This window comes from Hylobates moloch, unplaced genomic scaffold (genome assembly GCF_009828535.3).
Source record: "Hylobates moloch isolate HMO894 unplaced genomic scaffold, HMol_V3 SCAFFOLD_10, whole genome shotgun sequence".
Lineage (NCBI taxonomy): Eukaryota > Metazoa > Chordata > Mammalia > Primates > Hylobatidae > Hylobates > Hylobates moloch.
Window position 1 is genome coordinate 69,840,217 of NW_026652285.1, and position 15,165 is coordinate 69,855,381.

General features: G+C 38.4%; 1 protein-coding gene across 4 annotated transcripts in view; it reads left to right on the top strand.

The window, feature by feature from the left end:
• NCBP1 (nuclear cap binding protein subunit 1) overlaps positions 1-14,551 on the top strand; it is a 38,975-nt gene extending 24,424 nt beyond the window's left edge. For all 4 annotated transcript variants that reach the window (XM_032164633.2, XM_032164635.2, XM_058445585.1 and 1 more), the window contains 9 exons: positions 1,239-1,342; positions 3,545-3,667; positions 4,670-4,772; positions 5,577-5,670; positions 6,936-7,039; positions 9,366-9,480; positions 11,454-11,582; positions 12,506-12,619; positions 14,009-14,551. In XM_032164633.2, the coding sequence (XP_032020524.1) occupies positions 1,239-1,342; positions 3,545-3,667; positions 4,670-4,772; positions 5,577-5,670; positions 6,936-7,039; positions 9,366-9,480; positions 11,454-11,582; positions 12,506-12,619; positions 14,009-14,122 (1,000 nt within the window). In that variant the 3' untranslated portion in view covers positions 14,123-14,551. The remainder of the gene's footprint in view (positions 1-1,238; positions 1,343-3,544; positions 3,668-4,669; positions 4,773-5,576; positions 5,671-6,935; positions 7,040-9,365; positions 9,481-11,453; positions 11,583-12,505; positions 12,620-14,008) is intronic.
• The last annotated feature ends 614 nt before the right edge of the window (positions 14,552-15,165 follow it).

Genomic DNA, 15,165 nt, shown 5'->3' on the forward strand with positions numbered 1-15,165 from the left:
TTTACCAGTTTGAAAGAGTCTAGACCTTACTTGGATTGCTCTGATATTTCTCATGAGCAGACTGAGGTCTTAAATTGTTAATCCTCTTGATGTGTCACTTCTAGAGGCACATGATTCCCACCACTGGTGATGTTAATCTTGATCCACCTGGTCATGTCAATATCTGCCAGCTTTCTCTACCTTAACCTCACCGTTTTTCCCTTTAGTAGAATTGATTAGTATTTTGTGGGAGATATTCTGAAATTTTACTCTTACTCTGTTCTTTATCAGATCTCCATCCTGCTTTTAGCAGCTACCACTAAGATGGTTGCCAAGTGATGATTTTCTCATTCCATTATTTTTTCTACATTTATTAGTGGGCCTTCTGTAAGAGCTGTCCTTTCTCCTCCATTTATTTATTCCTTTATTTATATATCAGTAGGGACTAATTATATTTCATTTGATGGGTTATAAACTATGAGGATCATTTATTGTGATGCCCAAATTGTCCCTGATATGTACATGAGGAGTCCCGGTAAGCTCTATATATTTTTTTTAATGTCCCCCGCCATTCATTGAGCGTTTCCTTATTTTCTAGAACAACATGTTTAGGATCATCTTGCGTTTTCTTCCCCTATCGCTGGAATCATCTATTTATTCATGGAGCCCTAGTTTCTAGTAAAGGAGTAATGGAATATGGTATTTAGGAGCCAAGATCTGGGCACTTGATACGCTCATTGCCATTGGGGTGTCACTGGTTCTAAGCCTCTTGGTGGACACACATCCATCCATTCATAAATATTTTTATAATGTCCACCTGTGTGTATATATGCCTCCAATTCCAACTCAATAGCTTATTTCTACACTTCTTCTCTACCATGATTTGTAAATACCTTCTCAGGCAGTAAGAAACTTGGTTCCCATTATCCTCAATATTTATTTATTTGATACAATATAGCCAGTTTCCAAAGCATGCAGACTGTAATCTCCACCATGCCCCATCATCACCCCACATACTTGGCTACCAAGCTCATGAGCTCACTCACTCACACCTCAGTGCAAGCCAGTAAGTTCTGCAGTATGCCTGAGATTTGTTGTGCTGGCTTAGACAAAAACTCAAAGGATTTTTTTTCCCTTTCACTTCTTGGTTGTCAGCTGAGTTCAAGTTGTTGGAGATCGTGACTTTCCAGGTAAGTTGGGTGTTACCAAAGAATGGGACTGATAAAAGATATTTTCTGAGGCTGTTATTTGTATTGTAGGTTGTCTTACCATCAGCGTATATTAGATATTGTTCCTCCTACCTTCTCAGCTCTATGTCCTGCAAACCCAACCTGCATTTACAAGTATGGAGATGAAAGTAGCAGTAAGTAATGAAACAAATCCCTCTGTCTTTAAAAGGTACCAGTTCAAGTATATCTGAAGTTAGTTGTTTAAAGTGGAGAAACTGAACTTTTTCTTTTCTTGGGGTTTATATTTCCTGTATTTGAAAGGTGGTGTATCATTAGCCACTGTTTTATTTGCCCTGTCATCGTTTTGAGGATTTGGTTGTGATAAAATTAATTACTACTGGCTTATCATTTTTTCTCTTTTGAATGTGTTAAGTATAGCAAGATGAATTTATAGTTAGAACTTACTAAACTGAAAATGTGTATTTGTCATGGTGATGGAGATTACTTGAATTCATTATCTTGTGCAGGTATGGTATTGAGAACATAGATGCACATATTCTGTGGCAGTATGCCTTTAAAAGTAAATTCTTAATTATGATTTTCTTACCTTTTGGTCACATAATCTCTGAAATTGCACCATAAATGAGGGAGTGTAATTTGATGTGCCATTTTGCCCTTTGCATAGTATTTACACTTAATGAAGGTAAAGTATTATACATTGTTGATCACTGGTAGAGTTAGGTGTGGAGTTTTTCCAACTTGTTCTTTGCAGATTACACTTAACACAGCCCCTCCATGATCCTTCCATATTGTGTTGTGTAGAGGTTCTTCGTATCTCACAACTTTCTGCTGTTTCTTGCTTTTCATACTGTGTGCCTGTTTCTCCACCTCTGTCTCTGACTGTACCTGTTTTCCTTGAAATAAACTGTGTTGGTCCTGGTACATTTCCTATTTCATTACGTCAACTCTGAAAAATAGATATGATTATCAAAACTACAATGAGGAAATGACTTCCAAGAGGTCAAGCTAGAATGAGATTGCTTTTGAGTGGTGGAGCCCAAATTCAGGCGTAGGTGCACTGAGTGGCCATGCTGTTAGCCACTGTGCTTTTTGGCAGATCAAAGGTTCATGCAGCACTTAGAAGTGCCGGGTTTTGAGTTTTGTCTTGTACTCATTCAGAGAATGATAAGGTATAGTCTTTGCTATCAGAAAGCTCAGACTTTTGTTGAAGATTAAGCTTTCTTTTATCCCCATAGGAATAACTCAGCCTAGCATTCAAGGCCTTCATAACCATTGTTCCTACTTTGTTATTTTTCACTTCTCCCCACATGGACCTCAACTTCTGCCAGGTTCATGTACTTTTTTATTTTTTCCATAGTCCTTGTTCTTGGCTTTGCCATTACCCCAGTCTGGAAAGCCCTTTCTAGCTCCACTTCCTTTTCTCCTTCTAGATTCTAGCCCAAGCTCAATAGCTGTAAATATTTTTTAACCTTTAGCAAGCCAGTTTTGTATTGCTTCCTGGCTGTGTCTAATGTGAATATCTTGGTTCCCCAGCTAGAATGTAGACTGGTGACAGGGGATTCTGTTTTTCTTCGCCTTCTTTCTTTTAGAGAAAAAGCTCACAGCAGGTGTAATATGACTGTCCTCACATGACTGTTGTAATTTACTTTATTCATTCCAGTAACTCATACTCTATGACAGGATTGCCTTTTTTGTTACCTCTTTGTCTACCTTACATTAAAAGCAGATTTCTTGTTGCTCTGGTGATGCCTTACGGTGTATATTAGCACAAATTTTTATAATAAGGCCTCAACTGATACCAACCAATAGTAAATACAAGGAGTCCCATCACATGAGCATCTGACTTACGTAGATTCAAGCTTGTGGACTCAGCAAAAAAGAAAAGTACAAAAACAAAAACCTCTCTAAAGTTGGCAGCCATTACCTTGTTGAGACTCAGACTTCATTTCCACGGTCCCGAGGAAAGAAAGAGGAAGTGGGTGTTGGCAAAATGAAAGAGAAGTACGTTGGTTTTGGGATTTTGAGCCCAGGAGAGTTGAGGGCATTAAAAGACAGGTTAACTGTGTCCACTTTCCTCCTTACCATTCATCTTGAGGATGATCAGCACCTTGTACTCTAAATTTTACTTAGCTAAGTGTCCTTAATGAATTGTTGAAATGAGAATTGTCCCTGTTTAGGTGAAAAACCATTAACCTATTAGAAAAAGCTTTCACATATGGTATTTTTATACAGATTAAATATTGACCTTGAGATAAAGAGCATCCTATTTTGAAAGGAAGAATTAAAAAAATTTTTTTTCTCAGTTATTTAACTGTTCATTAGAATAGTCTTGAAACCTGATCTGTCATTCCCTTTACCCCCAATTCTGTGTTTAGATTCTCTTCCTGGACATTCTGTTGCCCTCTGTTTAGCTGTTGCCTTTAAAAGTAAGGCAACCAATGATGAAATCTTCAGCATTCTGAAAGATGTACCAAATCCTAACCAGGATGATGATGACGGTAAGTGGAATTCAGTATTTCTTAAGTGGAACTATGTATAGGCCAACTTAAAGCATAAACATAACTCTGGCAACATCATGCTCTTAAAGCCATATATCTATATCTGTTTGACCTGTTCAGACTGTTGTTCTTAGCACCCCAGGTATTTTCCCCTTATATAAAAAGAGATCTTAACATTTCTGTGATATAGCTTAGTTAAGAATATAAACTTCATCGTAAATACAAAGTGAAATATGTTACCATTCAAGGATTTTTAACCCCTGCTTTCACCGTAGAGAAGTTCCTGAATAGAAAGACTTGGTGTGTTATAAAGTTGGATGTTTTCTCCAAGTTAAGCTATTAGAATAATAATGCTTAACATTTACTCAGTTATATACCATGTAATTCCAACCAGAATCCTAGGAGTTTTTCTGGGCAAGAGTGGGAAAATAGACAAAATAATTTATACAGTTGCCTGAATCAATAAATGGATATGCACATAGAAAAACTACTGAATCAAAATAAGATATTAGTGGCCTTTGGGTATTTATTACTGGGATTTTGTTTGGATATCTCTAGGAAACTTGTATTATGATATTAGAGAAAATAAGTTCAGAAAGCGTAAGCCAAAATGATGGCATTAAATTTAGATGTTGTCAGACATCTTAAGACATAAGTGTTAAGGGTTTGCTGGGTTTTGTTTTTTGTTTTTGTTTTTGTTTTTTTTGGTATTAATATAATAGAGACTATGAATAAGGAAACCTGTGTGGGTTTTTTTTTTTTTTCAAGGAATGGATGATAGAATTAAGACAGTCAAATAAAACTAAGAGTTAAAATTACAAGTGGTTTCATATTTTCAGTGTTTGAAATCGGTGACAGTCTTTTATTGTTTATTAGAACTAAAAAAACATTACACAAATATCTGTGTATAGATGTGAGCAACCATCTATTTAGCATTTGAGGTAAGGCACCAAGGAATTGCTGTACTTATATTTTTCTGTTTTACTATAAAATGTTTTTCAGATGAAGGATTCAGTTTTAACCCATTGAAAATAGAAGTCTTTGTACAGACTCTGCTACACTTGGCAGCCAAATCATTCAGCCACTCCTTCAGTGCTCTTGCAAAGTATGTATGAATACAGAGCCTTTCTTGAGGGTTTGGAACTTTGCTTGGTGAACACCAGTGTTATGGTAATTTTTACCTAAGATTGTTGAATATGAAGATCTTAATAATGTATAATTGGATACAGTGGGTTTGGGTTTGTGGTAGCTAAAATCCATATCCTAAGGCTTCCGTCAGTCTGTACAGTTGGCATATGTACATGGTAAGTGCTTTTTTCATTTAGACATTTAAAGAAACTAGTGAAAAACCTAGATTTTTAGGACAGTCATACGCAGTTGGAAGTTCCCACGCTAAGTATCTTTCTAAAGCAATGTAAGAAGAAATTAGAATCAGCTACATCGTTGGGAGTCACCCAAAGGTTGGCATCTAAAGACAGATATTTTTAACTTGTCAGACAGCGTCCAAAGGAAGAAAGAGCACATAGATTTTCCTTCAGCCAAGCAGAGAAACTGGACATCTCACCCCATCTCTGTCTCCAAGGCTTTATATTACTTGCAGGTTTCCCACAGAAGATGCAGTTTGAATATTTCACCATGTTTGAAGACAGTTCCTTAGTCCTTACCTATTCTTGTAAACTGTAGCCCTGGGCTAACGGTAGTATATTGTAAATGTCTTGAGATTTTGTGACAGCTTCCTTAAAAACTATGAATCTGTAATCACACTTTTTGCATCCTTAATGGTTAATACTTAGTTATTTTGCATTTATATATTGCATTATAAATTGAGTAACGTTGAAAAGGCTTTGAAAACACTAAAATGTTTAATGAATAAGTACATATGGTATTTTTTTCCCACCATTATCAAAAGGTTTCATGAAGTCTTCAAAACCTTAGCTGAAAGTGATGAAGGAAAGTTACATGTGCTAAGAGTTATGTTCGAGGTCTGGAGGAACCATCCACAGGTAAAAATTATTTAATTAGACATGTTGAAGCTCTGATTGTATGGGTATAAAAATAAGGCCATTAATTGCCATTGTTTTGTTTGTAAAACATGAAATTTGACTCTGCCTAGATAATGGTTTTTAGATCTAATTCTTTCAGTGCTATGGGAGTAATGATGTTTGATTCATTCTTGAAAGAGCAATCATTATTATGATTTGGTTTTGAACTATAATATCTCAACATATTTAAATGTTCAGCAAAAAGTTTATCTAGTCTATCCAGTTTCTAAATACAAGCTCCAGATTTCTCAAACCTTGATATATATTGTGTATGATAAAGAAACATTTAAATAAATTTCATAAAACAGTTGAGTTTGTAATGATAAAACATTGTTTTACATTTAACTTCTGGGGTTCTTCGAAATTATGTATTTTTTTGGATAGGTAAGTTATCTGAAATTTAAATTTTTTTTTTGGAAACAGAGTCTTACTCTGTCACCCAGGCTGGAGTGCAGTGGCGCAGTCTTGGCTCACTGCAACCTCCGACTCCTGGGTTCAAGTGATTCCCCTGCCTCAGCCTCCTGAGTAGCTGGGATTACAGGCGTCCACCACCACACCTGGCTGATTTTTGTATTTTTAGTAGAGATGGGGTTTCACCATGTTGGCCAGGCTGGTCTTGAACTCCTGACCTCAGGTGATCTGCCCACCTCGGCCTCCCAAAGTGTGCTGAATTACAGGTGTGAGCCACCGCACCTGGCCAGTTTTTTCAAATTTTAACTGTTAACCATTCAGGGTTTTTGTTTAGTCAACCTGTTTCTTGTAGTGCTAGGGCAAAGCAAAGGGGAGAATAAATCTTAAGACCTAATGATCAGGCCAGGCGTGGTGGCTCTTACCTGAACTCCTGAAGCCAGGAGTTCGAGACCAGCCTAGGCAACACGGTGAAACCCCGTCTATACTAAAATTACAAAAATTAGCCGGGCATGGTGGTGCACACCTGTAATCTCAGCTGCTCAGGAGGTTGAGGCAGGAGAATTGCTTGAACCTAGGAGGTGGAGGTTACAGTGAGCTGAGATCGTGCCACTCCACTCCCGCCTGGGTGACAGAGCAACTCTGTCTCCAAAAAAAAAAGACCTAATGGTCAGATTGATCAATCAATTCCATAGCCACCAAAACTAAATTTTATAGCCCTCCTATTTTAATTTTATAGCAGCAGTGTGGTGGCACATACATATATGTGTGTGTGTGTGTGTGTGTGATTTACTTGAATAATTCTTCTCTCATTGTAGATGATTGCTGTACTAGTGGATAAGATGATTCGTACACAAATAGTTGATTGTGCTGCAGTAGCAAATTGGATCTTCTCTTCAGAACTATCTCGTGACTTTACCAGGTAATATAAATTATTTTATGAAACTTGTGTTCCCTAAGAATTGATATATGTGTGGTCTCTTATACATAAGCTTCAAATTCTGGTCCAAACCAGGTTGATATTAATATACTAACGGTCCAATCTGGTAGGATTGGACGTGGCAAAAATTCCTAGACAGTGGAAACATACACAGCCTGTCAGGTTGCAGCGTCTCTTAACGGGGACACTCTTAAGTTGAATCAAGACTAAGCCAGTGAAGTAGAAATCCTGATGAAGGATCCAGACAGTTGGGAGAGAAAACTAGCAAGAGCCAGCTATGTGCAGAGTCTCAGCTAGTCCAGATGGAACTCGGGAAGGGTTCCAGCTTCAGTGGGGATGGCACCTAGAATGCACACCAGGAAATAGGAGAAATCAAAGTAGAATAAATCATGGAGGGATCCGGGAAAGCTTGGTGATTACCAAGACGCCTGAGGGATGGGGGAAAGGGGTTCTCACCACAGTCATAATCTTAGGTTTAATGCAGAAGATTCATTCTGCACTCATTCCCCCTAACGGAAAGAAAGTTTTTGCTGTTTCGTTCTTATTTGTGAAGTTCACGGACTTTACAGTTGATAGGACCAGGACAGCAAGAGTTGACACAAAGCAGGAAACTAAAGCAAATTACTTGTAAAAACATAAAAGTCCATCACAACCTTTAACTTTTCCACTGTATCTGTTACTGCCAGAGGACACTGATCAGAAATATATACTGAATTGTTAGGGTGATAGGGTGTGATCTAAGGTTGTCATACTGGCCAGGTTGGCCTTCACAAATAAAGACAACAGAAAAACCTTTTCAGATTTGTAAACTCTCAGAAAACTAACCACCCGAGTATGTTTTAACCGTTGTCCTGAGTGATTTACATTTTCAATTCGTTTTATCCTTACCACATCACCATAGAGGAGGTTCCATTATTGTCCACATTTTACAGAATAGGGAAGTGTCACAGAGTGCTTTATCTTGCCCAAAGTCACACAACTAAGCGCAGAGCCAGCATTCAAACCCAGGCATTCTGGAATCTGTATAGCGCTCAACAGCTCCATCTGTTTAACACCTAGCTCAAATATTTGTAACTCTGCAAACTTTTCCCTGACTATAGTCCACCCCCTCCAGAGTTAAAGTGCTCTGTTCTTTTGTCCTGTTTCCTAACATTCTAGACTTGGAGTTTTGTGAACAGATTGTTTTAATATCTTCTACTTAAACTATTATTTGGGTCAAAATTTGTAGAAGGAAGTACAGTTGACCCTTGAACAACATCAGGGGTTAGAGACACCGACTTCGCCCCACCCACCCTACCCCCACACAGTTAAAAATCTGCATGGAACTTTTAACTGCATGGAAAATTTAACTAGTAGCCTACTGTTGACCAGAAGCCTTAGTGATAACGTAGTCGATTAACACATATTTGTGTTGTATGTGTTATATCCTGTATTCTTACAATAAATCATAAGAGAGGAAACATTCATGAAGTGAGAGTGGATCATCATAAGGGTCTTCATCTTCATTATCTTCACATTGAGTAGGCTGAGGAAGAGGAGGGGTTGGTCTTACTGTCTCAGGTGGAAGAAAACCCATGTGTAAATGGACCTGCACAGTTCAAACCTGTATTGTTCAAGGGCCAACTGTACTATTCTGTGCTGGGTTAGGAGACCTAGTTTATAGACACAAAAGTAGCTGAGAAGTTACTTTTTAAAAGAAAAAAAGAAAACAACATTTACGCAACAAACATTTTAAAGCACCCACAAAGTGATCTTAGTATGTATTTGCTAGTAAGAAAGCTGACATATAATTATCTCATTCTTAGAGCCCATCAATTGATAACTATTATCAACTAATGAGTTTCTTAAACATTCCGAGAGAATAATTGGCTGAGTGTGTGCTAGTTAAATAGTATGAAGCATGTGAAATAAGTCTCAGGTTAGGTCACCATTTTGAGAAAATTTCTACACATAGTGTTTACATTTAGGAGAGGAAAAATGTATTTCTATTTTTAATGTTAATGTCCATCATAGTTTGCCATTTCAATTCAGTGAGTATGTACCTCTGGTAAGGGATGGAAATAAGAAAAATGACCACACAGTACTGCCCTCAGGGGACTCACCTGAATCTAATGGGTGTGAAGATAGATACTTGCACAATTTACAATAAAAGACCAATTCATAAGTATTGCTGGAGAAATATGACTAATTCAGCCCAAAGGACAGAAGGCTGTATCAGTTGTTAAGAATGAAATTATAAAAGTTGAAAGGTTTTATTTTCTGTAACCATAGCTTGACATACAATAACCAAATGCCATATTTCTTTAAGATTGTTTGTTTGGGAAATTTTGCACTCTACAATTCGTAAGATGAACAAACATGTCCTGAAGATCCAGAAAGAGCTGGAAGAAGCTAAAGAGAAACTTGCTAGGCAACACAAACGGGTAAGTTTTGTGTAAACTTGTAAGTAGTTAAAGAAAAATATACCAGAAACTCTGGAGAGGATTCAGAGTTCATTATCTTGATGATATTTCATTTTTTTTCTGAGCCCAAATTAATGCAGAGCAGAAATTTTTCTGAGCCCAAATTAATGCAGAAGCAGAAGAGGAGGAAGGAGCAGGTAGTGTGTTGTGTGCTGTTACACTGCATGATGAACCAGTTCAGGAAGCCACAAACTTCACTTCCCGTAGTTCACCATCTCTGGGTCGGCCTCATGTTTGCACAAGGGAAGTAGCAGAAGGGAAGAGGACACTTGTATTTCTATAGGAGTCTCTGGAGGAAGAGGGAAAAGACTATAGATACTTAACACTTTCCCCATACTGTGAGGAGGAATGGGACAGTCATTCCCAAGTTAACAGAATACTTCTCATAGTATTAATTTAGTATTTTAGCCATTTTGGAGGGAAGCAGTGAGTGACTTAACATGATACTACTATTCATTATGAAAGTATTTTCCAGTGTTATGCATATTTACCATAATAGAAAGTGAAAAAAAAAAAGTTGAGTTTAGTGCCCTATAGGAACCTTTCGCAAGTTTGAGTACCAGTCTCCATGTAGACATACCTGTATACATATGTGGATATAAACACTCACAGACCTGAAATACTGTAAGGTAAATGGTGTCATCTCATTTTGCAGATGTTATAAAGTGAGACATAGAGAAGTTAAGTAACATAGCTAGTAGGTTGCATAGCTGGTAAATGACCAGAGCTAGGTTCTGACACAGGTCTGTCAGATTCCAGAGACTTCTCTCATGCCACACTGTTTCTAGAAATGTGCTGTCCAACACAGTAGCCACTAGCTGCATGTGACTATTTTAGTTTAGTTAAATACAATTTAACATTGAGTTCTTTGGTCACACCACCATATTTCAGGTGCTCAGTAGTAACGTGTGGTTGCGGTCATAACAGGCTGCACATATTTATATAACATTGGCCCCACTGAAGAAAGGTCTATTAGGTAGTAGTGCTCTAGAGCCTTACCTTTGAGTGGTGTTAGGAAAGGACAGTCGTGTACCCACATGTCTAGAACATAGAGCAGACCTCATAAATGGGCTATGTTTATAGAGAGAAAAGCAAGATTCTATGAAATCCGAGAGCAGGGTTCTGATAATTTTGCTTAAAGCAGAGAGGAGATCAGTAGATGGGGCCTTAGCAGTTAAGTATTACCTCGAAGAATTACCAGGCTTTCTAGGTTCAGTGATGCCACCTTCTTGCTGAAAGTACCTTGGTATGTAACACCTAGAGCCACGTTCTGGCTCTGCCACTTTCTGACTGGGTGATGCTGGGAAAGTCATCTAACCTCTCAGGCTATTCCTTTCTCTGTAAAATGGAAATAAACCATGCCTTGTTTTTCTTTTCCTTTAAAAAGAAAAAATTCTATAAACTCTTCAGAGTGAGCTGGGCGGGGGGAGGAATTATTACAGCTTTCAGGAGTATATTGAGCCCATCATTGCCAGCAAAATCTTAAACAGCCCACTTTGAATTATTTTATGTCGGCTGCAGCCATTTCTAAATTATAACAAGAATGAGCAGCCTTGGCCCATAGGACTTGCCCAGTTTTTCTATATGGCCCATTAGCAGATGAGTGATTAGCAAGCTGTCTCCCTGTTGTTACTGCTCAAATGGTCAAATAGTGATAAATTGTAGCCAAGTCCCCACGTTGTTACCAAGACAAGTGCCACTAAATTTCCCTGGCCTAGATAAGAACCCATGGAATTTCTGAGTGAGAAGACAGTGTCTCTGAACCACAACAGGACTCTGAGGTATATGTGTGTGGGTGGCAGGGTTGGGGGTACTTTCACTATAGAATATAAGTCTTAACATTTGGCCAGACACAGTAAAATGCTTCCCCTGGAGGAGATTTAACACACTGGAATCTAAATGGTATTTTCCTTTTGTTCCTTTGCCTTCTGTAGCGAAGTGATGATGACGACAGAAGCAGTGACAGGAAAGACGGGGTTCTTGAGGAACAAATAGAACGACTTCAGGAAAAAGTGGAATCTGCTCAGAGTGAACAAAAGAATCTTTTCCTTGTCATATTTCAGGTATCTTGGCTTGGGACATTTATACATAAAAGGAAACAATACATTTCTTTAGTTTTTAAAAATGTTATTTTTCATTGTAAAAGGAATACACATTCATTTATAGAAGAGATTAAAAATACAAAAATTTAGGAAGGAAATAAAAGTTCACTACTCAGAGGCAACCATGTATGTCTCTGAGTTTCTCTGCTGTTTACTTAGTATTCTTGCATGAGCATTTCTCCATGCTTGAAAAAAAAATTGTGGGTTGCTTTTTTTATATATGTCTCGTTTAATTATTCCTCCTTGCTGATCATTTTCCTTCCATGAACATTTTAATGCATAGATTCCTGTTAACATTTCTGATTACTTCGTTAGGATAGATTCCAGGAAGTAATATTACTAGGATAAGTAATTTAAGACATTAAAGGTCTTTATGTATTGCCAGGAAGGATGTACCAACTCATGTTATTACCAGTCTGCCTTTCTAGGTTGACTTCATGAATAATGGAAGCTGGGCACACACACCACAAAGACAGGGTGGAACAAGCAATACTTTGGGGTTTCTTTGTCATTAATTTTTTTTCTTTTTCTTTGAGACAGAGTCTCGCTGTCGCCTAGGCTGGAGTGCAGTGGCGCGATCTCGGCTCACTGCAGGCTCCGCCCCCCGGGGTTCACGCCATTCTCCTGCCTCAGCCTCCCAAGTAGCTGGGACTACAGGCACCCACCATCTTGCCCGGCTAATTTTTTGTATTTTTAGTAGAGACGGGGTTTCACTGTGTTAGCCAGGATGGTCTCGATCTCCTGACCTCGTGATCCGCCCGCCTCTGCCTCCCAAAGTGCTGGGATTACAGGCGTGAGCCACCGCGCCCGGCCTGTCATTAATTTTTTTCCGAAGTATAAGATTCTATCTCTAGTACTACCTTAACTTCCTTCTCCCTTTCCAGCGGTTTATCATGATCTTGACCGAGCACTTAGTACGATGCGAAACTGATGGGACCAGTGTATTAACACCATGGTATAAGAACTGTATAGAGAGGCTGCAGCAGATCTTCTTACAGGTATGTGGGGAACTTCGATTAGATAATAAACAAACTATTCTCAGCCACAAAGATTTTTCATTAAAAAAAATCCTTGTCAAATTTGTTAGGAAGTTACATAGTACCTGTTAGACCCTTTAGTTCATGTCCGTTTGCTGCTACCATTGCTCATCAGAATATTTAGGCTTAAACTGATTCTGTACCACTTAGATTCCTAATTGCCACCCCCGCAACAACCCCCTGCCCCACCTTTTTTTTGAGATGGTGTCTCACTCTGTTGCCCAGGCTGGAGTGCAGTGACACGATCTCAGCTCATTGCAACCTCCACCTCCTAGGTTTAAGCAATTGTCCTCCCTCAGCCTCCCATATTGCTGGGATTACAGGCACCTGTCACTACTCCTGGCTAATTTTTGTATTTTTAGTAGGGACAGGGTTTCACCATGTTGGCCAGGCTAGTCTCAAACTCCTGACCTCAGGCAATCTGCCCCCACCTCCCAAAGTGCTGCTGAGATTACAGGCGTGAGCCACAGTGTCCAGTCTCCTAATTGTCATTTTCTATGCTGGGGATCTTAGCTGTAATATAAAATGTAGAGGACAAAAATATCAAGAGGACAGTAATTGGATTTATAAGTCCCTAAAAAGCCAATGTTATCCAATGTTCAGTTGGTAAACTGTCCACAGAATCAAGGTAAGCTCCCTAGGGTCTCTGTGCAAAAGCAAAATGCCAGCACCTATTCTCACCTAGATTTAAGTTAAAGGTATATAGGAGAGTGGAGCTAATTCATTGTATCTTCAGACACTACTCCCCTAAATCTTCATTTGTGCATTCTAGAAGAATGATTAATGTAGAAGTCACTCTAAGTTCAATTCTTTGAGCCTCCAAGTAGGAATTCCCTCTGATTTTATAGTTACTGCCAGTTTTAAAAGCTTTAACAGTCTCTAGTCCTATAAGAATCTCTGAGTGTATTCATGGCTTATAGAGGAACACATAGAAAAGAGTATTTCATTTTCTGACTATCTTCCTGTCAGTCCCTGTTTGGCTGCTTTTTAAAAAGTCATAATGTATTATGCCCTGATTGGGGAGAGAGCCAGCTGAGCCTAGTCTGTAATAGTACTAGCAGCAAGCAGGCACTGCTGCCACTGCCTTGAATCATGAATTCTATTTACATAGAAGTTGGTAAGAACTGGATTTTTTAAAAAGCTATTGAGCATCCATTTTTTTCATTTCCCTTTTTATTTTTTTAATGTTGGGGATTTTCAGGGGTCCATTATTCCTATCAGCACTTTTTTTTCCCCTTCCTTTTTTCATCATTCTGCAGCATGGGTGGGCTGCTGAAGGAAATGTTGAGTTCAACAAGATTGCTTATATGCTTTTTCCTGACCTAACTACCCCCTTTTCTGTGTCCACAGCATCACCAAATAATCCAGCAGTACATGGTGACCCTGGAGAACCTTCTCTTCACTGCTGAATTAGACCCTCATATCTTGGCCGTGTTCCAGCAGTTCTGTGCCCTGCAGGCCTAAGGGTCATTTTTTCCTCATGTCAAGATTTTTTTTAATATCTTAATTTGTTTTATTTTTTGATGGTTTGAATGCTTGCTTTCTTGTAGTATCCTTTCACTTCTTAAAGGAAACAAAGGGGGAAGAGGACAGTGAATAAGATGGCATTACTTTTAATTGCCCTGAAAAGCAAATACTTCCTAACGGCAGTAATGTGACTATGACCATGATGTATTATATATGTGACAGATACAACTTCTCTGTGATCAGTTTGTTATTTTTTTTCCTCCTTAAGGCACAAAATAATTGGTTTGAGGTATGTGAAACACTAGAGGTCAACCTTACATAGTATATAGAACTGATGGGTTTACCCAGCTACCCAGTAGCATAACTTCTCACAGCTTGGGGATGAATTAACATGGCTGAAATAAAACTAAAAGTATGGTTTTTAAACTTTGGCATTTCATGATTTATCATCTCACTCTACTCTAAAACTGGTGGTTTCTTACTGAAGGTGTTCTCCATTTGAAATTTTCTCTTCAAAGTATTTTTAAGTAGTGTCTTTAAGACACGACTTGTTAGTAATAAAAGTGTTACTAGTTGGAAGAGTAGTTCTCAAATTTGTGTTAATGTAAATCACCTGGGACTCTTTCAAGTTATTTTGAAATGGGGGTGGAACGCAGACATCCTCAGTAAGCCTTAAAGTTTCCCCAGGTGATTCCAGGTTTGGTCACCATTATCTTAGAGCATCTACTCACTTCCTCTAGCCTTGGGGTTATTTGTCCGAGGTCTTATAGTGAGTTACAGAATACTAAAGTGGATGTAGAAGTGGTCAGATTGACTGAAACTATACCCTGAATTAGATGTGAGTTTAGATTTTGTTTATATGGAATGGAACCTGATCCAAAAAACTACGAAGTCCTGAGCTTGTTTCCTGTATGGTATTGATGCTGAAATATCTACAGCAGTTTGTAAAATAATACACAAATATGAAGAATTGTCTGGCATTCCAAATTTCGAGGATTTTTAGACTTTTTTCATTAAACCTTAGAAAAAAATTACCAGTA